This window comes from Myotis lucifugus, unplaced genomic scaffold (assembly GCF_000147115.1).
Source record: "Myotis lucifugus unplaced genomic scaffold, Myoluc2.0 scaffold_355, whole genome shotgun sequence".
NCBI classification, from domain to species: Eukaryota; Metazoa; Chordata; class Mammalia; order Chiroptera; family Vespertilionidae; genus Myotis; species Myotis lucifugus.
Genome location: NW_005871403.1, coordinates 1,043,060 through 1,064,840, shown reverse-complemented (window position 1 = coordinate 1,064,840; position 21,781 = coordinate 1,043,060). Strand labels below are relative to the sequence as shown.

The window sequence follows — 21,781 nt, the reverse complement described above, 5'->3', positions numbered from 1 at the left end:
GGTATGATTTCCATAACATTCTTAGTGTGGAACCTCAGGCATGATCTTTGGGACAGAATTCTTTGATCATATATTTTCTCCAACTATAAATACATATTTTGTCTTTACCGGAGGTGGTGTCTCAACCTCCTTTAAGCCATGCGTCCTCGTGTTAAATTCTAGCTGAGGAGGTTTTCTCAAGCTTCGCTTTCTGCCCTTTGTAGTTTGGTTTTTATTTTTTAAAATACCTTTGTAGTAAATAGTTTTTTTCCAACTACATCCTCTGGGCTGTTGTAATTTATAATAAGAAATAGATATGGTCTCTGTCCCTGTTCCTGCCACAGAATTCCTAAGTGATGAGAGTGACTAAGGCGTCTTGTTAATGTTAATGGTAAGGGTTTTCGGACAGGGCCCGAGGATGAGGGATGGGAGACGGTTGCCAAGGAGACCAGCTTTGTGATTAGAGGGGTGGCACTTCCCAGACCTCAGAGCGGGAGGGGTGCCGGAGGTGGAGTTAAGTCACCGGTGCCAGTGGTTCGGTCAGAGCCTCTGTGGTGAAGCTTCATAAAGGCCCCAAGGCCGGGAGTGGGGAGCAGGCTGGGGAGCACGGGGGACATGGCAGGGCGGCCCCACCCCCTTTCCCTGCTCTGTGCCTGTGGTCTCCCATCTGGCTGCCCCCGAGTTACATTTTTTAATCAACTGGTCATCCAGTCAGTAAAGTATCCCTGCGAGTGAGTTCCCTGGGCCACTCTGACAAGTTAATTGGCCTGCGGAGGGGTCATTGGAACCTCCCATCTGTGCTGGTGGGTCAGGTGACACCTGGACTTGTGTTCAGAGCCTGAAGTTGCCGGTGGGGGCGGGGGTGGGGGGGTCTTGTGGGACCCAGTCCCTAACCTGTGGGGTCTGATGCTGTGTCCAGGTGCATAGTCAGAACCGAGTTAAGTTGTGGGACATCAGCTGGTGCCAGAAATGCTCGGTGGCCGGGAAGGAAACATCAGAACTGGTGTCACAATCTTACCCTCGGATCCCCATTTGCTGGTCTAAAAGGTTTTTGTAAGCACATTCAGAGGACACTAATCCCACAGGCCTCACACAAAAAGGTCCCACACCGACCTGCCCCCGGGGGCTGTTGGAGACACCAGCGTATTGAGTGCCCACGGCCGGAAGGGCCTTCCAGGTGCCCGTGTTTCCACGGCTCGTCAGGCTATGGACCGTTCCCTCCTCGCCCGGGAACCACGGGACACGAAGAGCCAGTGGCACTACCTCACCACGCTCTGCACCTGGTGTGTGACGGGTGCTAAACGCTCGCGAACAAAAGGCATTTGTGTCAGACAAGGGTGTAGGCTTGCCTTCCTGTGGGCCGGAGGCTGGGTGTCTGTGTGGACGCTGCGAACAGGAGACTGATTCATAGCACGTTGGCCTTCGAAACAGAGCTAGACTCTGCGTCCTTTTCTCTGTCCTTGATCAGCCCATCTGGTTGGTTTGTGAGTGTTTATAGCCGCTGATGCTGAGGGACTGGCCATGGAGGCCGGCCTGCCCTCTGCCCTCGGTGGCGGTGTGTGTGCGGCTGAGACAGCAAGGAGCCCGCAGATGTTCCCCGGGCTCAGAATTCGGGTCAACACTGAGTTCCTCCTGCAGCAAAGCGAGCTGGGCTGGCGCCCTCGTGTCATCACTGCGGTAAGAACGGTTTCTCAAGGTCTCTGACAAGTGAAATGCCAGTGGGATGAGGGGTTGGGGGAAGGTGGGGGAGGGGTTACGGACAGCCAGCCTCACTGCCGGTGCGGGGGGGCGTGGGGCAGGCAACAGGCGTGGTCTCGGCCCACTGGCCCCTTTTCCAGAGCTTCGCGAAGGCTGCGGACAGATTGGGCCGAAGACGGAGCTAGGAAATGCATACTTTTTAATGTGATGGTGTTTGTTTTGCTTTGAAATGTCCAATTGGAAGCCGTTTGCATTATTGAGTAAGTGCGATCCCCAGGAGCCTCGCCTTCAGTCTGGGGCAGAGAGAGCCATTGACCACAACACAATCTGCGCAAGTCAGACCTGTCGGCCGCGGCCGGGCCCTTTGGGGGAGTGGCCGGTGTGGCCTCGCACTGCATCCCGTAGGAGCTTGGTTGTGCAGTGGGGCAGCCTCTCGGCTTCCTTCCTCAGCAGCCACTCGGCTAGCGCCTGGAGGCCAGGATGCTGACCACGAGCCCCGCGGTCAGAGTGGCCGACGCGGCCCCCAGAGCAGCCCCGCGGCGGAGGGCCAGCTGCCTCCCCGACAGCCCGCTGGGAGGAGCTGGGAGCGCCGGGGCTGCGTCTGGAGTCCTGAAGTGGTCCCTGTGGCACCCGGGGCTCGAGAACATCGTCAGGGAGACGCCAGGGCAGGTGCCTGTGGCCACTGCGGAGCAAAGGGGAGCAGCTCAGCGATCCCAGGCCGGGGAGGCGGAGTGGGGAGCCTGGCTGCACCGTCTGCCACAGGCCCCGCTAACTGAGCTCGGCCCCCACCGTGAGCCGCACGGAGCGGCCGCCTTTCTGTGCTGCAGCGGGGGCACCGGAGGGGACCGTGCGGAAAAGCGCCGTCAGCTGATTTAACGCACAGATAACGTTACCATGAAGGTCAGGGAGGCGTGTCCCTGGCTAAGCCTGCCCCTGTCATGACATGGCCCTCACAGGGGTTTCTAGTGCGTGTGACCTGCCTCGTGGACCATGCGCCCAGGCTGCGGTGCGGCCACTGTGCCAGCCGGGGCGCGGCTGGCGCTCAGCACGGCCGGGGCAGGAGCCTGTGCCCTGAGCAGGGCCATCGTTCCACCACAGACACCGGGTGTAAACAGAGGTGCCCGCCTCCGGTGCGGTGCAGGGAGGTAGGTGGGCAGTGCCCGCTCCAGGTAGCGAGCCAGGCAGACCTGCCCCCGCCAACAGGACAGCTGTGGGCCAGGGCGCAGCCTTCTGCCCTGAGCGGAGGGGGCGCTATGACCGCCCGCTCGGCCTCACCTCTTGCCTTTGCCAGTGGAGGGACAGCGAGGAGACCTAGCTCCCAGCCCTGCTTCCGCCTGAGGACGTGCTATGGCTCGCGGCCTCACGTGGCGGAGGGCACGTGTGTGAGTGTGTCTTCCGGGGCTCAGACGTCCTGTCACGCCGAGAGCCCTGGGCTTGCCTGGTTCCAGCTGCCTGACAGGCAGCCGCTGGCCTTTGTGTCTGAGCCCAGCAGAAGCACCTCCAGCATTACCTGCAGACCCGGCCCCTTCCTCGGGCCCGGCTCTGGGGGCCCCGCTCGCGGGGTGCTCGGTGCCCTGCCGCCGCAGCCCCGAGTACTTCTCAGCCTGCAGGAGAGAGCCCGCGGGTCAGCCTGCCAGCCCTCCAGCACCAGGAGCTGGACCTCAAATCGGGAGCTCCCACTCCCCCCCCCCCCCCCGACCTCCGTGCTGGGACTGCGCTCTGCTTCCCTCCCTGCTCCAGCTGCCCCAGAGCGCAGCCCTGCAGAGAGGAGGGGGGAGGACCGTGGGGGAGCCATGGACCGGGTGCGGCTGACCGGTCGGGGCTTCTATGTCAACAGCAAAGATCCTGGCGGGGGTGCAGCGGTGCTGGTCTAGCTGCCGCCTCGGGCAGCCTCACGTGCTGCTGGGTAAGCCTCGCCCACTCTGCCTGCCTCTTCCGTGGCAGCTCCCTGCCTGCCTGTGGGGCGGCTCCCTGGCTGGCCTGTGACACCGGCCGCTGAGGCCGCACACGCTCGGGGTGGGGCAGGCCTTAAATGGTGCTGCTTTACATCCGTGCTGCCATCGTCTTACACGCCAAGATGACTCGCTCCCCACAGGAGGGCACAACCGCACCCCTGGGGACCGGGGGCTTGGAGAGGGCACCCCTCCTGCTCTGCCCGCGGGCCGGCCTGCACGCGGCGGTGGACAAGAGCTATGACGGCTCGCCCGGCGGGCGCACGCGGGGTCAGGCAGTTGCACTAGCCCTTTGCCTGGGGTTCGGCAGCCGGCTGGCTGAGGGGGCTTTCTGGGGTGCGCGTCTCTCTAATCGGAGCGCGAGCTGCTGCCATGGCCCCGTCTGGGCTCCATCACAGGACAGAGCGGGTGGGTCCACTGAGGCCCCACGAAGCAGGTGCCGGGGCCGCTCTGGGGGCATCCCTTCACCGGGCCGGCCAGGCGCGCGTGTCCCCAGGCCGGGCCGCACACTCACCTCCTCCGCAGCCAGCGCCCAGTCCATCCGCGCAGTGTAGGCGGCCAAGGCAGCCGCGGCCAGCACGCCGCAGACCAGCATGCCCAGCCAGAGGCCTGTGGGGACAGTGACAATGGGCACGTGTCCAGCGCCCGCCCCACCCTCTCCTCACTCCTCCCCACATACCCATGGTTCTCATTCTGACCACAAAGGCCAGAACGATGCCCAGTGGGAGGCCGATGGCGTAGTAGGCGATGGCGTTCACCAAGGCTCCGAAGGCCTGCCGGCCGGTTCCTCTCAGGACTCCGCCGTAGACACACTGGGCGGGAGCAGAGGGGCGGTGAGCAGGGATGGGGCGGGTGGCAGGCAGCAGGCACTTGCTAGGCGGTTTACTAAACTCTCACGGGTGGTGCTCTCAGCCCCCTTTCCTCTGCGGAGCCCGGGAGCCCAGGTCACCCCCGTGTGGCACAGCGGCTGGGTTTCGGGCACAACTCAGGGCCCGCCTTCGCCTCCACGCCTCATCGCCGCCTAGAAAGGGCGGTAAAACCGGAGACTGCCCGCCAGCTGGCCCGGAGATTGCCTAACACTCATTCGGAGGTGTGAGGTGTTGGTTTCCTATTCTTGCCGTAGCAAATCACTGCAAACTTAGAGTTAAAAACAAGACACTATTGATTTGTAGTTGGGATTGGAAGCCCGATGGGCCTCACCACGCTGAAGTCAAGCCTGCTGCCTTCTGGGCCAGAGACAATGTCTCCACCTTTCCCAGCTCCGGGAGCTGCCTGCGCCCTGGGCTCCGCCGCTCAGGCCACAGTGGCGTCGCTCCCCCCTCGCTTCCCTCGTCTCCTTCTCTGGCTCGCCGCCTCCCCTCGCATGAGGCCCCTGGGATGACGCTGGGATCTGGATCATCCAGGATCGTCTCCCCACCCAAGACCCTTGACATCGGAAAATTCCCAGGTCCCGGGATGAGCAGGTGATACTCCTGCGGCCGGGCCGTCATTCTGCCCACCGCCTGCGAGCGAAGGTGCTGTGCTGTCCATGTGAGGCAGGCCTGTGCCCGCTCTGGGGAAGTGCGACTCCTGCTTTATCTCCTAGCCTCGTCCTCCCGAGGGACCCGGAGCCAATGAGCTGAAGAAGCGCAGCTCACGCTCATCAGCACTCAGTCGCTGGTGCTTGGTTATTTTTACTTTGTTAAGATGAGGGCTGCGGAGTATGTTGCGGCTTCTTCACATCTGAGCAGAGAGGTCATGCCCTGGGGACAGGAGGTGCTGCCTCTTGAGCTTTGAAATATGTGCACACATTGCTCATTGTTATATATCAGGGTATAGAAGATGATACTTTTGATTAAGAAAAAGACGTCTCCAAAATTATGCTCGATATGCTCTGGACCAGTATGTCTCAGCCTGGGCGGTTTGCCTCCTGGAAGTGTTTGGCAATGGCTTTGATTGTCACAACTGGAGGGGGGGGGGGGCAGTGCTCCTGGCGTCTAGTGGGTTGAGGCCAGGGATGCTGCTGAACACCCTCCAGTGCCCAGGGCAGCCCTCCTGCAGCAAGGAATGGTCAGGAGGGCCAAGCTCGAGAGGCCTTTAGAACACAATGCCGCAGCAGGGCAGTGCCCAGGAGGGCCAGCGCTGCGGGGCTGCCTAGGAGAAGCAATGGGCTGGTGGACTCAATAGCGAGCCCCAAGAGCGGAGATGGCCAGGGGAGGTGGGGGAGCTGGCTCAGTTCTCCATGTACCCCACGGTGGCTGGAAGCTGAGCGTGTGTGGAGCAGAGATGAGCAGACCCGTGCCACCCACACCTCCCAGACAGTGGAGCCTGGGCATGGACAGAAGAGACACAAGAGGACCCAGAAGGAAGTCAACGCTGAGCAGACTACAAACAGCCTGAGTGTGCCCCCAGCCCACATGCGGATCCTCCAGCAGGAAATGGGAGCCTTACCAATGGTCAGAGGTCTCTGACCACAATCTCCAATCTGTGACTGGCTGGCCACTGAGCTATGCAAACAGGGAAGTGCCCCCTAGGAAGCTAAGCTTAAAAATAAACAAGAAACACACACGCACACAAAACTAAGCAGAGATATCAGCTGCAGGTTGTGGAGGCAGGATTCACAGAAATAGTCCAGGCAAGTTACTAAACAGAACAACAGGCCTTGGGGAGAAGTCACACATGACAAGCTCCAGGATGGACCTATGCTAGGCCACAAAGCAGGTCACAGTACATTTTAAAATATTGAATTCATATAAAATACGTTCTCTGGCCATAACAGAGTGAAATTAGAGATGCCTACCAGAAAGAACCTGGGAACAACCCAAATATTGAGAAATTAACACACTTCTAAACTCAGGAGTCAATAACTCACAAGAGGAATTTTAAATATTTTAAACTGAATGAAAAGGAAAACAACATGCCAAAACCTGTCAGATGCAGCGAAAGCAGCACGTACTGGGGGGATGTATGGTTCTACATGCCTGGGTCAGGAGAGAAGAAGGAGCTCCGTCAACAGCCTAACATTCCACCCGCCGAAGCCAGTGAAGCAGAGCAAACTGTACCCAAGGAGCAGAAGATGGGCGTAACCTGATCAGCGTGAGATCATCGGAACCAAACATTCTACTTCCTTGATGAGATCCGCAAAACTGGCAAACACCAAGGAGTCGACATTGGTAAATAAGACCAAGAAAATAGCAAAGTGAAGCCACAAGTTACCAAGATCAAGAATGAAAGAAGGGACGTTGCTCCTGGCTATAAAGAAAGGATTATAAGGGAATACTATGAGCAACTTCATGCCAAAGAATTAGCTTAGTTGAAGTGAATACATTCTTAGAAAGACAAACTACCAAAACTAACTCAATAATAGAAGGGAAATATACCTATAACAAGTCAATAAATTGAATTACTTTAAAATCTTCTGACAAAAGCTCAGGCCCACATGGTATCATTGGTGAATTCTGTCAAATATTTAGAGGAGAAGCAATGCCAATCCTCCACAAACTCAAAAAGTGTAAGAGTAGAGAACACTTTCAAAATCCTTCTATGAGACCAATGTCACCCTTACACCAAAGCCAGGTCAGGATATTACAGGGAAAAGGATAAACATTACAGATGAGCACTGGCCGGTGGCACAGTTGGTTGGCGCATCGTCCTATACAACAATAGGTTGCAGGCATGATCCCCAGTTGGAGCACGTATGGGAGGCAACTGGTTGATTTTTTCTCTCACATTGATCTCTCTTTCTCTTCCTCTCTCTAAAAAAAACAATAAAAACCTCCTTGGGTAAGGATTACAAGTAAATAAATAGAAAATTTAAAATTACAGGCGAATATTCCTCATGAATATAGATGTAAAATCTCTTAACAAAATATTAGCAAGCCAAATGCAGCAATATATAGAAAAGATATACACCATGATCTGGAGGAGTTTATCCTAGGAATGCAAGGTATAACATTTGAAAATCAGATCATGTAATTATACCACATTAATAGAACAAAAACCATAGGATTATCCCAATAGATACAGAACAACATTCTTCAAATCCACGAGAAAATGTTTCAACACAGTAGGAGTAGAAGGGCCCTTCCTTAACCTGGTAAAGGGTGTTTGTAAAAACCCTACAGGTAACATATCTGATGCTGAAAGACTGAATACTTCCCCCAGCATTGGGCACAAGGCATAGATGAAAGATCTTTCCACGTCTACTCAATATTGTCCTGAGATTCTAACCAGATGAAAAGGAAAAGGTAAAACTCTTTATTCACGGATGACACGATCCTATATGTAGGAAATCTTAAGGAATCCACATACAAAAAATGACTAGAATGAATTTAACCAGGTCACAGGATAAAAGATCAATAAACAAAATCCCTTCGCTGTAACCTCTCTGTTGGCGATAGTTTGACTTCTTTCCTGCATGAAGCCAAGAGCCCACAGTGGGTGGTGGACTCGGGCCCCCGACCCCGGGGTGCCTGCATCACAGCCACTTTGGGAAACAGTTTGGCAGTTTCTTAGAAATTTAAACATAAACTTATTATTCAGCCGAACAATTCAAGTCCTAGGACTGTAAAAAGAGAAATGAAACCATACGTTCACACAGAGGACTTGTACGAGAATGTTCCCAGCAGCCTTAGTCATAATAGCCAAAACCAGAAACAACCCGGAAGCCCACGCACTGGTGACTGGATAGGCAAAATGTGCTACACCCGCACAATGGACTGTTATTTGTCACAAAAAGGAATGAAGTCCTGAAAAAGTACTACTACATGGATAAACCTCAAAACGTCACCCTCAGTTAAAAAGGCAGCCACAGAAGACGACCTATGTTTCATTTACATGAGCTGTTCATAAAAGGCAAAGTTCACACACCTATGGAAAGCACCTCAGTGGGTGCCTGGGGCCGGCCAGGGGCAGGGATTGACTGTGAAACAGGCCCCCGGAAATTTGGGGGTGATGGACAGATTCTGAAACGATTGCCGTGATGGTTGACAACTCTACATTTACTTAAAATCATTCAATTATTCACTGAAAATGTGTGAATTTTATGGTATGTGATTATAATTCAATAAAAGTATAAAAACGAAAATAATGTCCATGGAAAACATAAATGAAGAATAATGTCAACATAGCCAGGAGGAAAGGCCTCTTGCAATTGCTAGTTGCAAAGTTGTTTCCAAGTTCCTTGCGGTGAACGTGAGCGGGGAAGCGCTGCCTGGGAGGAGGCAGGCCTAGCTCCCTGAAGCACGGCTCTCCAGCCTGCCAGCGTCAGGAGGAACACTGTGACCAGTAACCCTCACAGCATCCTCTGACCCCCCACAAGGTAGTTCCCCGTCATGGTCCATGATAAAAGCTACAGATACGACGACAGAACACAGCCCGGAGGACGCGTGCTGCCGGGGCTGACAGTGCTGCGCCTGTGCTCTCTGAACGCCCAGCCAGACTCAGAGGGAAGTCCCAGGGCAGGGCAGCCGGGCAGTGAGCGCTGGGCCCTGGGAAGGATCCCCCTACCCCCCCCCCCCAAACCAGCTCTCCCGGGGTGGATTCCGGAGCTGGGCTCTGCGCTGCTGGGCTCTCCTAACTCAGGTGGCAAGAGGAGACACAGGGTTCCTACTCCTGCTTGGGAATGAGCCCGCAGTGCTCTCCTTTCACACCGTGCTTTTTCAAACCCCCAGAGTTCAAGTCTGTGCTCAATGGAACCTCCCTTTAGTGGGCAAAGGAGAGAAAATTCCAGTCCCTCTGCATTCGGGATTGACCCCCGCCCTCCCAGAGATGCCCCTTCCACTGGCTACAGGTGTGGTTGCCGTCGACCTCCCGGCCAGGCAGGGCCCAGGTCAGTGCCTGTGGCCCCGGCTCAGGGGAACAAGGACGGACAAAGATCTGTGCGCTTACGCTGGTGCAACTTTTCAGTTTTGCTCACCTGCATTCATCGTTTGGCTTGTTGGAGTTGCAGGAGGCAAGGGAGCCATTGTTTTGAATAAAAATAGACCTACTATGAGTAAATACTCTGGGCACTGACTGTACAGGTAGCCCCCTCCGTGTAGCGATACATAGAGAGGCCCGGGGAGGGCGGCACAGTGTACTCACACAGATGGCCTCAAACAGCTGGAAGACGATGTAAATGGGCATGACCTTGTTCACCACGGCGATGACCTCCCTGCAGGGGAAGCAGGAACGGACCTTCGTTGGGAGCACTGAGACAGGACTTATTCTGAGAGACCTGCTTGTATTCCCTCTCTTACACCTCCTCCCAACATGGCCACCCATGCAACCCAGCTCCCCTGGCCCGAGTCTCCATGTCTGTGGGTCTCTGGACAGGCAAGTGGCGGAGGCCAGGCCTGGGGGACGAGCCAGATGCTGGCGTCTCTCCGTGAGGGCAAAGCCAGGCCTAGCCCTGCTCCCTGTGGATCCAGGGCCAAGCCAGGCTTGTGACAACCCCCTGTGACGTTTCCCAGAAGTCAGTGAAGAAAACCCATTACCTACTCATCATTGGTAAAGATATAACCCAGGTTATTTTTCAGGAGGCTCAGCAGGGTGCCGATAACCAGCGAGGTGCCAACTGAGAGAGACAAAGGAAGAGCATTTGGCTAAACAGCCCATGGAGAGTCCAGCGGTCAGCACAGGTCAGCCCAGCCCCCCACCAGGGCCTCCCGTCCTGCATTAGAGCCAGTCACTGGGACTGGGACATTACTTTGCCGCCCTGTAGGAAGGACAACATATAAAATGCCTTTCCCGTGGTTCTCCAAGTGGGGTTCCTGGGCCAGCAGCATCAGGATTGCCTGGTCACGTGCTGGACATGCCGATTCTCAGACCCCCATCTCTAACCTACGAGCCAGAATCTGCCCGGGGAGGCCGGGGCCTGTGCTGTGGGCGGCCTCTAGGGCAGTGGTCGGCAAACTGCGGCTCGGCAAACCGCGGCTCGCGAGCCACATGCGGCTCTTTGGCCCCTTGAGTGTGGCTCTTCCACAAAATACCGGCTCTTCCGCAAAATACCGACTTCTGCGCATGGGCCACGAAGTTTCAATCCCACTGTATGTGCGCGCCCCGCACGTGGTATTTTGTGGAAGAGCCACACTCAAGGGGCCAAAGAGCCGCATGTGGCTGGCGAGCCGCGGTTTGCCGACTACGGCTCTAGGGGACCCAGTGCCACCTGAAGCCTGAGCACCACCCTGCTCTCCGCAGAGGAGCTGATCGGAACCCAGAGCCGAGCCCGGTGAGAACACCGGTTGGTTCCTTCTGAGGGGTGGCCTGGGCGCCCCGCTCCTGGGGGTGCTGGAGGGCAAGCCTGCAGAGCTCCCTGGGCGGCGGAGGGAAGCGCCTGGGGAGGGTCACACTAAGGTGTGTGGTGGCAAGCTGCCCCCAGAAGGCCCGGGAGCCCAGCAGAGGGTGGGGAAGGAGCGCAGCAGGCTAGAGTGGGGGCTGAGGTACCGTCCACGTATCAGCCAGGGCTGCTCTGGGCCTGACACAGGTGTAGCCGGTGGAATAAGCCTGGCAGCTCCATGGCAGCCCGGCCGCCAGCACCCAGGCCTCCCTGGCCCAGGCCCTTGACCCCCCAGCTTGCCAAGTCCCCTCCCCTGGGAGAGGACTCCCCCACCTGTGCAGAGCACGCCTGAGGCGGCGGATCGCTGGGCTTGCACGGTGTCTGCAGCTCCCAGGGACGTCCCGACTCGGACGCAGACCGAGATGCTGAGCCCCATGGGAATCTGGGATCAAGATAAGAAGGTGCTGTCAGTGGAGCCAGCCTGGGCCCTGGGATGGGGTGGCTGGCTGTGAAGCAGCCCCCCAGCCCCCCAGCCCCGGCCGAGGAGGAGCGAGAAGGCTAGATGGATCCCAGGCAGCGTGAGAAGAGCTGCTGCAAACAGGTGGGGGTCTCTGATGCTGGGCCATGGGGTGGGGATCACCCATCAAGCGTCACAGGCAGACGGGCCTTGCAGTCAAACTCACTGTGTTCCCCAAACTCATGAGGAAGTGAATGTTTAAATGGCCCTAAGTTGCCAGGAAAGCTCCCTGGAGGAAAAAAATGTTTCTGTAAAAATAAGAATCACCTTATAAGTTAGTTTTGTAAGTGTAGGTTTTTATGACCCTTTGCTGAGTCTGTGGTCACAGCCTGGATGCCCAGGAGCCTGGCGGGTTCGCACATGAGTGACACGGACAGCCATGTCTCTAGAGAAAGGGGGGACCCTGTCGGAGAAGAGGATCCCCCCGGGACTCTGTCACCCAGTTCTCTCTAAGGGGTGCAGGAATATGGGCATATGCTAAATGGAAAATGCAGAAATCCAGATTAGGTGTAAAATCTCCTCATTTTAAGATGGTGTTAATTAGAAAAGAATTCTTCTGACACCGGGTGAGTTCAGTGTTAGCCCGGGGTGGCTGGGGTGTCTGTGTGTGAGTCTGGCAGGGCCTGGACCTGACGGGCATGGGGAGCCAGGGAGGGCCCCTTGGGACAGAGTGACAGCCTGCTCCCTCCTGTGACGCCCCAGGGCAATGGGGGTGCTGGTCGGGCGGAGGGCACTCACCATGTAGGTGACTGTAGCCACCTCGTAGATGACGGCCTGGGCAGAGAGATCCACCATGCTCAGCAGGCCTGCGGAGGGGAGGGGGTGAGTAGGCCTGAGGAGGGGGTGGTGAGCAGGCCTGCGGGGGGGGGGGGGGGGGTCATTAGGCTTTTGGAGGGGAGGGGGTGGTGAGCAGGCCTGCAGTGGGGTGTGGGGGGGTCAGTAGGCTTGCAGAGGGGAGGGGGATGAGCAGGCCTGCAGAGGGGAGGGGGTATGAGCAGGCCTGCAGAGGGGAGGGGTGAGCAGGCCTGCAGAATGCGGGGGTGAGCAGGCCTGGGCCAGCCCTGAGGCCCTGGGCTGACGGGGCACCCTCCACTTTAGGGTAAGTGGTTTTGAAGGGCAAATTCACAACCAAACATGTCCTGCTGGGCCTCCAGCCTTCCAGGAAAGCCCTGCCCAGCCACGGAATTTCCTGCAGGCTGTTCCCGGGAGGGTTTGGCTTGCGAGCTGAATGTGAAGCATGTGGCCTGGTATGCAAAGACAACTGGGCCAGGACCAGGAAACCCAGCTGGGCCATGGTGTGGCTCTGGACAGCGCTCTGTGCCGGGCCTGGCTTCCTGGCTGTCCGTGGGGGCAGGGCCGCCTGGAAGGTCCTGGGCGAGTGCAGCTCGGCCCGGCTCTCAGGCAGTTCGGACTCCGTGCTGAGCGCTCAGGGGAGAGCCATGCCGCCAGGCCCACGCGCACTCACGCACCATCCATTCCACCTCCCACTCGCTCGGCGACTTGCCACCTACACTGGGTGCCCACTCGGTGCCAGGGCAGTGCTGGCATCCACCACAGAAGGCCAGGCCTATCCCCGGGAGCTCACAGACTGAGGGGAGACAGTGCACCACCGACCTGGCCTGGGCGACTGGCCAACTACCTGTCAGGGAGGGGCTTCTGAGCTGGGTGAGCCGCCCACGGGCCCCCCGCCCCCACCCCCGCCCCCCGCCCTTCCACATACCCATGAGGAAGCTGCCGATCTCGTAGGCCCACCACTCGATGCATATCATGAGCATGCTGGGGAGGGCCAGGGAGAAGAAGGGGCCCCAGTCCTGCAGGCACTGCACGGACCAGCCTAGGAGCAGAGGCCTGGGCTGAGCAGCAGCCCCCTGCGTGCCCCCTGCCAGGCCCCGACGGCCATGGGCTCTGCCCACGTGGCGTCTTACACAGGGCATGCGGCTGGCCCCGTGCTGGTGGGGGCTTGGAAAAGGGCGTGGGGACAGGGCACCCTCCACCTGGGCCAGGGCCACGGAGCAGCGGGGGTGGGGGGGTGGGGGGGGGGAGCCCGGGTGCGGGCGGGTGTCCGCTCCATCTGTGATACCACAGGATCTAGGGCGAGTGCCCTGCCCTTCTGGGCTCTGCCTGCTCATCTGGAGGTTTCCGTCCTGATCTTTGCCCTGCTTCCCAGGAGGGTCACGGGAGGGCGGCACGATTGAGGCCAGAGGATGAGCCCGAGGGCCGTGCAGACACGGAGGGGACACCCTGGCCTGGAGGAGGCCAGGCCTGAGCTGGGCCTGAAATGCCCGGAGACGGACCCACAGGCTGCCGCCAGGTGTCAGGAGGCAGAGGCTCGGAACCGGAAGCCTGGGAGCGGACAGGCATGGGTTCGAGGCCAGCCCCCACCGTGCACCATCTTTGGCATTTTGGGGAGATCGCTTAGCCTCTCTGGGTCTCAGTTTCCTCCGTGTAAAGGGAATGGGAATGATAAGGTGCCCTTAGCCGGGTCAGGAGTGCCGGTCGCCGGGCTGACACCTAGGATTTTGCCTGTTGTTACTATTACTCCTGAGATCCTGGGGCCAGTGGAAGGCTCCCTGAGCCTGACTCCTGCGGGGCTCTGCACCGTGGGGCATGGGGTGAGGGGACCCCAGGACTTCGGGGTGGGAGTCCTGAGGGGTAGAGCAAGGCCCTGAAGGGAAATAGAAGCAGGTCGGGGATGGGGCCCCTCCGATGGGCTCCAGCCGGCCCTCTACCCGCCCAAGCAGCGCCCTGGGCCGCGCAGGGGCTGAAGCAGGCGGCCCACCTGCCCACGTCTCCCGATGCAGCTTCCTCAGCACGATGTAGAGCAGCAGGAAGACCGTCTGCACGAACTGGGAGAGGGTGTTGGCGTAGGCAGAGCCCCTGGGAGGGGAGACGGCAGGGCTGGGCTGAGGCCAGCATGGCAGAGGCAGGCAGGGCTCGCTCAGGCCCCCGGGACCCGTCTCGCCCTGTCTCTTTGTTGGGGCATCCCCATCAAATTCCTCATGACCCCCCACTTCTGGACGGTGCGAGCAGCCTCCACAGTCTTTGTCGTGGGTGAAGCAAGGATGACAACTGACCTGCCCCAGGCGGGGTGGGCACTGGGTGCGCATGTCTCCGACAGGCCCCCGAAGCCCAGCGGCCTCACCTGACCCCCAGGCTCAGCACCAAAACCAGGACGTAGTTGGCCAAGGCGTTGATGAAGTTGCCCACGAGGCCGCTGAGGACTTGGGGCCAGACGATCCCCTGAAATAAACGAAAACTGGCCTGGCCTTGCTATGGGCTGGGCAGGACCAGGCGTGGGGGCACATGCAGGGGGTGCAGAGAGGCTGGAGATCGGGCTCCCCACGGGCCCTGCACCCGAGATCAGGGCGCGCAGACTCAGACTCGGACACAGAGGGAGAGAGCCCCCGCCCCCAGGCCCGGGCAGTGCGCTAGCCACCCTCCAGCCGGGGACCTGTACCTGGTTTTGCAGATATTTTGCCAGCAGGCTGTAAAGAAAAATCACCTGCATGAAATAAACACACCCACAGGTAAACAACCACCAAAACATGACCAGGTGGACATTAACAGGGATTTCTTAGGGATCTGAGTTTGGGGCAATGACTTCGCCAAAGTACGTGGGGGCCCCACAGGTAAGCTTCACCTGGCTGGGTGCATGCTCTGGCCCCGCCCATGGGAGAGGCCTCGGCCTCGGGTGACAAGCCAGCAGGGAATGTGGCTCTGAGAGCGCAGGCAGCAGGCGCCTGCCAAGGCCGAGGGCTGGCGGGTGCTGGCAGCCACCCACCGCTTAGGAAGGCTGCCCAGTGGCTGGTTCAGGACACACCGATCCCGAATCCACAGGCGTGACCACCTGGCGCCTGGCCCTGGTCACTGGAGACAAGAATCTGGAGGGAGTGGTGGGAGCTGAGCAAGGCTGGCCGCACCAGCAGCCTCGCTGAGCAGGTTTAAGGCCCCATGAAGGGCAGGGCCTTTTTTCTCTGTGGAGCACAGGGGTCCGGGGCGTGTGTGTGTGTGTGTGTGTGTGTGTGTGTGTGTGTTGTCTGTGCTCTCTGTCCTTTGTCAAAGCCTGGCCGGGCCTGTGCCGTGTGCCCCATCCCTTCCTTTAGCCTCTACTCGTTGGATGTAGCACAGGGTCCCGAGCGTGGAGCTGGAACTGCACTGCCTGCGTTCAAAGACCGGCTCTGCCGCTCAGGAGTTGTGTGATTCCAGGCCAGGGGTCCTCAAACTTTTTAAACAGGGGGCCAGTTCACTGTCCCTCAGACCGTTGGAGGGCCGGACTATAGTTTAAAAAAAACTATGAACAAATTCCTATGCACACTGCACATATCTTATTTTGAAGTAAAAAAACAAAACGGGAACAAATACAATATTTGTATTTGCATGTGGCCCGCGGGCCGTAGTTTGAGGACCCCTGTTCTAGGCATTACAGGTCTTTGCCTGTTTCCTCATCGGTCCTGGGATACTGTGTGTGCACCTAATATACATGCACATACATAAGCAAGGTGATTACATAACAGTATTTGGCATATTTAAGCATTCCAAATGTTAGGTAAGCATTATATAAGTCTTATTATTGCTCATTAAACTTTGCAGCTGCATCTTGTGGGAGGGACTTGCTCTATTTAACACGGGAGTTTCCCTGGGATAACTTTGTAGGGTGCAATCCCCTGCGCTGGCACACGGCCCTGTTGGACAAAATACCACCCTCCTGGTCTGAAGAGCAAAGCCTGGTATCTAGGGAAGACTTGGAGGAGAAACCAGCCCTTTCACGTGGTTCCATGATGCAAGAGAAACCCGGAGCTGGCCGGCCCTGGCACTGGCCTTTCAGTGTGGGTGGCCGGGGTTCGCCCTGCCAGACCTGGGCGTGCTGTAAAGCACTCTGAAGTGCTTTCTCCTCAAGAACATCGCCCCCTGGTGCCATGGAGGATAAAGGGGTTTGAGAGGCAGGAAGACAACTCCAGCTGCCAGGGAGTGACATGTGTCACTGAGCGTGGCCGTGGATTCCAGCGCAGTCTCAGTGGACACGCTGCTTATTTAGCCCTCAGTAAGTTCACGGAGAAGAAAGAAGGGAATAGTCAATAAAGAGTCTTAGAAAAAGTTTGTTAAATGGATTAAAGTCTTACATGTAAAAATGAAAACCATGAAGGGGTTCAAAGAGAATGTACACAAATGTTTATATAATCTTGATATAGGTTAAGTGTTTTTAAGCTCATCAAATACAGACACTATAAGGAATAGGATGTATCGATCTGTTCCGTATACATTAAAAATTCTTTAAGTGGCCCTGGCCAGTTTTGCTCAGTGGATAGAGCATCGGCCTACGGACTGAAGGGTCGCCGGTTCGATTCTAGTCAAGGGCACATGCTCAGGTTTCAGGCTCAATCCCCCAGTGGGGGGTGTGCAGGAGGCAGATGATCGATGATTCTCTCTCATCATTGATGTTTCTATCTCTCTCTCCATCTTCCTCTCTGAAATCAATAAAAATATATTTTAAAAAATTCTTTAAGTCAAATATATCAAAAAGTTGAAAGGCAAGTGACAAACTGAAAAGTGCAACATATGTGTCAAAGGGTTAAGCTATTATTTAACAAATTATTATAATTAGAAAAAGATGAACCCATTATAATAAGCAATTCACAGAAGAAAAACAAGTGATCAGCCCGGCTGGCGTGGCTCAGTGGTTGAGCATCCACCTATGAACCAGGAGGTTGCGGTTCAATTCCCAGTCAGGGCACAGGCCCCAGTTGGGTGCAGGCCTGCAGGAGGCAACTGATCAACGATTCTCTCTCATCATTGATGTTTCTCTCTCTCTCCCCCTCTCCCTTCCTTCTTGGAATCAATAAAAATATATTTTTTAAAAAGAAAAACAAATGATCGATAAATCCATGAAAAAATGTTTAATTTCATTGACAATAAAATACATGTTAAAACAATTTATTTCTAATTGGAAAAAATTAATAATACTCTGCTGATGAGAGTGTTGTGAGTGGGAGTAGAAATGCTACAAATTGGTATCAAAAGCTGTTGGCAGAGTAACTCCAATTCTAATAATGCATCTTAAGGAAATCATTACAAATGTTCACAAAGTTTTTCTATAAGAATGTTTATCAAATCTTATTTATAATAATGAATATAGGGAGCAACCCAAATACCCAACATATGGGGATTGGTTAAAAATTTGTGGCACAATGAGGTACTATGTAGCCTTTGAAATGGGTGCGTGGGAGGCTGTTTAATCATATAAAGGGACTAATGACATATTTGAAAGGGAAAGAGCAGGTTATAACACAATATACACACATTGGCCTCATTTCAAACTGCATATGTGTATGTGTGTGTGTGAAACCGCGCATCCGTGAGTAGAAATAGTCCTGGAAAGAGAACCTATGTTCTCTCTGGATGGTAGGATTATAGGTGATTTGAAGTTTTTCTTCCCCGGGCTTTCTACAGTAAATGGCTTCCTAATCAGAAAAACATGTTCTGTTATTTTTAAAAGTTCAATCTGCACGGACCAGAAGGGGAACTTCTCGGACCCCTGCCGGCATCCTCAGTGCAGGCGGATGCCTCCCAGCAGACCGGTGGACAGGCGAAAAGCCGGAATTTGGGAGAGGGGAGCCCACCGCCTCCAGGCTCGGCACTCACCGGAAGTGCGGGCATGAAAATCAGCACATATTCGTGGGTGAGCCTGCAAGAGACAGAAGCTCCAGAGCGGGCAGGCTGTGCCCTGTCAGCCGGGGCACCCTGGGACCCCGGGTTTGCGGAGAGCTCTCCCAGGCCCTGCAGGTATCCGCCAGGACGAGTGGGGTGCTGCCAGAGAGGAACCCCAGGACCAGCCACAGGGGCCTCGGGGCCCGAGGACTTGCATTTGGAGTCACGTGTGGCTTGTAAGGGGGTAAAAAAAAGTTCTCTGATCAAGAACTAGCCAATGAGTGCACATACTATACAGTGAACAAGGCATTCCATGAGGGACGTTTCTAAGATTAATGATAAACGGTGTAGTTCATCAGAAATGGGTTCAGTCCTCTTTCTCCTTTTTGGAATATGGGGTAGTGCACACTTCATTTCTTTTTTCTAATCCTCACCGAGGATATTTCTCCATTGATTTTTAGAGAGAGGGAAAAATCGATGTGAGAGAAACACATTGCTTGGTTGCCTCCTCACGGGCCCTTGAGCAGAATAGAACCCGGGGCCCTTCGGTCCACAGGCCGACGCTCTATCCACTGAGCAAACCGGCTAGGGCCACACTTGTTTCTTCAAAAAGCATCTGTGACGGTCCAGCTGGTGCTGGGACACAAATGCAAACATGCAAATCCCTTATTGGTCTCTCCTCCCAGATTAAAACCTGCCGTTTGTCTGCCCCCTGCTGGTCGCAGGCAGAGCAGCATGCTGTGCGGAAGACTCCCCAACCCTAACCTGGACCCCGCCCCCAAGCGGCACCTGTGTGTTTCTGACGGGGAAGCGGGGCGCCCGGGGCGGGGGGGGGGGCTCCTTTAGGGTCCCCTGCACCGCCCGCCTTACCTGGACACGGCCGGGTCCTGCCGGAGGAGCAGCAGGAGGTGCTGGGTGTTGAGGAAGAGCGCCCAGCAGGGGAAGCAGCAAAGCAGCAGGATGAGCGCGCCCCGCTGCAGGATGACCCCCACGTGCTTCTTGTTGGGGCTGCCGAAGCTCTGCAACACGGCCGCCGGCTCAGCGCCTCGCCCGGCCCGGCGGGGCCAGCACCCGCAGCAACGCCCGGCCTCAGGGGCAGACGCCGGCCGCCCGCGGCCCAGGGGCCTCCCGCTGCAGGGACTTCGGCCCAGGCCTCTCCGAGCTGTTCACGGAGCACCGCCCGGTCCCCCCGCCCCAGTCCTTCCCGAGCGCTATTTCCCCGCGCAGCCGAGGCCGGGGCTGGAGAGCATTGGCCAAGTCACCTGCTAGTAAGTGGCAGCAGGGCCCAACCCAGGTCCCCAGGTCCCCAGGTCCACCCGAAGCCCAGAACTCGGGTCCCCGAGGCTGGGCGCCCCGGGGCAGGGGTCCTATCTGTGCACCCTCAAAATCTGACACACGAGCAGGGACCCTCTCCACCCCTTCCTGCCAGGCTCGCTGCTGGCCCGGCTTCGGGGAGGTCTGTGTTCCTGGCAGCACTGGGTCCTTAGGGAGCAGGTGGGCGGAGGGGAGGGGGGGGGAGGCAGCTGCCCCACCGGGTCTGCTTGACAGGCTCCCACTCCAGGGAGCACCGAGGAGCCTTTGGGGGTCCCACCCCCCTTTGGGCAGCAGTAGAGAGATGGCTCTGCCCTGCCCGGCTCCAGGAGGCCCGCCTACCTGGGACATCAAGGTGTCACATGCTGAGGAGAAGCCGAGACCCACGGAAACTCCGCAGACGTTGATGAACTGATGCCAACAGGAGGAAATAGGCTGGTCAGGCGCTGCCCAAGGAGGGCCTGCATCCGGGCAAGGCCGCCCAGCAGCAGCTGAGACCCCTCCCGGCGGCCTGCCCGCAGGTTGTGTGCCATCTGGTGAGGGGCCCGTCCCCGCTGGGATGCAGCTGTCAGCCCCTGTGCTGGGTCTTCGGGGTGGCTGGGGAGGGCAGGAGGGGGCAGGGGGCGTCCCTCCAGTCCTGCCTGTACTCACGGCCACGGAGAGGGTCACCGACGCCAGCTCCACTTTGCCCAGGTGCCCGCAGAACACCGAGCTCACGACGTAGATCATGAAGGACAGCACCTGGAACAGGAACTGGACAGGGCAGCCTGGGTCAGGGGCGCCCGACACAGCCCCGCGTCCAGGGGCGCCCGACACAGCCCCGCGTCCACCAGGGGCCCGCAGAGCTCCCTGAGCCCCGGCACAGCCCACACCCGGGATCTGTGTGCTGAGCCAGGAGGCAGCGCTGCTCCCGCTGTGCCCTCCACAGCTGGGTGCACCCCCGGCTGCAGGTCTGTTGCCTGAACGTGCAGCAATGAGACACCGGGCAGGAGCCCGGGACTAACGCAAGCATTCGCCACTGCTGCCCATGTCCTGGAACCATTGGCCAGGCCACAGATAAACAAAAAGGAGGAATAAAATCCACCCAAATCTTAGCAAAGGCCCTGGCCAGTGTGCTCAGTGGTTAGAGAGTCCACTTGCTCACCAAAGGGTTTCAGGTTCGATTCCAATCAAGGGCATGTACCTGGGTTGCAAGTTCGATCCCCAGCCTGGTCGTGGTGCGTGTGGGAGGCAAGCAATCGATGTGTCTCTGTCACATCAATGTTTCTCTCTCTCCCCTTACCCCCTCCTCTCCACTCTCTCTGAAAATCAGTGGAAAAAAATATCCTCAGGTGAGAATAAAAAAAGTCTTAGCAATGACTATGTCCAGGTGGTGGGATTGGAGATGAATTTCTTTCTTCTTTATAACTTTTTGTTTTGTCTGAAACTTTTACAAGGAACACATATCAATTAGCTTTTGTGATTAAAAAAATGTATCTGAAGACATTTTCCTTTGTCAATAAAAAGGGCAGCGCCCGGCTGGGGTGGCTCAGTGGTTGAGTGTTGACCCATGAACCAAGAGGCCACAGTTGGATTCCGGGTCAGGGCACTTGCCCGGGCTGTGGGCTCGGTCCCTGGTGGCGGGCGTGCAGGAGGCAGACAATCAGTGATTCTCTCTCATCATGATATTTCTATCTCTCGCTCCCTCTCCCTTTCTCTCTGAAACCAATAAAATATGTAAATAAATACATACATGAAAAGGGCAGCGGGCCCCCTTCCCCTGCACACACCTCTCGGGAGGCCTGTGGCTCCCGCATCGGTGGCTCTCACTTGTCACTGTGAGACCTTCCACCCCCACCTGCCTGTGGGTTTCCGAAGGAGGACAGGAGGTCCCTGCTGAGCGTGGCCAGGCTCCACCTCTACCCCCGGCACCGTCCGGGGACAGCCGTCTGCGGTCGCCTGCTCTGGGCGGCAGCCCCTGGTGCAGTCTGAAGGTGGCCAACCGGGGAGTTTCTGGGGAAGGGTCGTGGGCAGCCCCTGGCACACCCAGGTCATGCCTGGAGCAGCTGGCCCCCAGCCCCCACCCCGCATGCCACCTCCTTACCAGGGGTCCAGACAGGACGAAGAGCCTCCACGCCTCAGCCCGAAAGCCCACAGGGACCAGCTTGCCGAGGGCAGGGCAGCAGCCCCCGAGCTCCGGGCGCACTGCATCCTGGAGGCTGTCCATTCGAGCCCTGGCTGCTGGCTGGGCTCCCGTGCGCCTGAGCACCCCCTTGGCCAGCCTCACCGGGCAGCCGAGTCACCTTGCAGCCTGGCTAATGAGTAAGGAGAGGGAGGAGGGCTGCCTTGAAGACCAGCTGTGGGGTAAGCCTCGCCTCCTGGGCAGCCCACTGGCCCTGGCCCCGAGCCAGGAAAGGACAGTACAGAGCCCTGGCCACCTGGGAGGCACCTGGGCTGACGCCT

At 57.3% G+C, this 21,781-nt stretch overlaps 1 protein-coding gene across 1 annotated transcript; it reads right to left on the bottom strand.

Moving 5' to 3' along the window:
* Positions 1-1,859: 1,859 nt before the first annotated feature.
* Positions 1,860-21,545, bottom strand: LOC102435472 (multidrug and toxin extrusion protein 2). Its single transcript, XM_023764860.1, has 17 exons — positions 21,423-21,545; positions 19,991-20,080; positions 19,682-19,750; positions 18,899-19,047; positions 18,023-18,065; positions 14,841-14,885; positions 14,526-14,623; positions 14,163-14,260; positions 13,104-13,217; positions 12,122-12,189; positions 11,200-11,308; positions 10,089-10,164; positions 9,693-9,762; positions 4,309-4,441; positions 4,144-4,238; positions 3,188-3,281; positions 1,860-2,359 (listed from the first exon to the last, which is right to left on the bottom strand). The coding sequence occupies exons 1-17, from the start codon at positions 21,543-21,545 to the stop codon at positions 2,139-2,141; spliced, it is 1,695 nt and encodes a 564-aa protein (XP_023620628.1). The 3' UTR covers positions 1,860-2,138.
* Positions 21,546-21,781: the final 236 nt, after the last annotated feature.

Coding starts and splice junctions, on each gene's coding strand:
- LOC102435472 (XM_023764860.1), bottom strand. CDS start 21,545: ATGGACAGCCTCCAGGATGCAGTGCGCCCGGAGCTCGGGGGCTGCTGC. Junction 20,081..21,422: donor TCGTCCTGTCTGGACCCCTG/GTAAGGAGGTGG, acceptor TTCCTGTTCCAG/GTGCTGTCCTTCATGATCTA. Junction 13,218..14,162: donor GCATCGGGAGACGTGGGCAG/GTGGGCCGCCTG, acceptor CTCTGCTCCTAG/GCTGGTCCGTGCAGTGCCTG.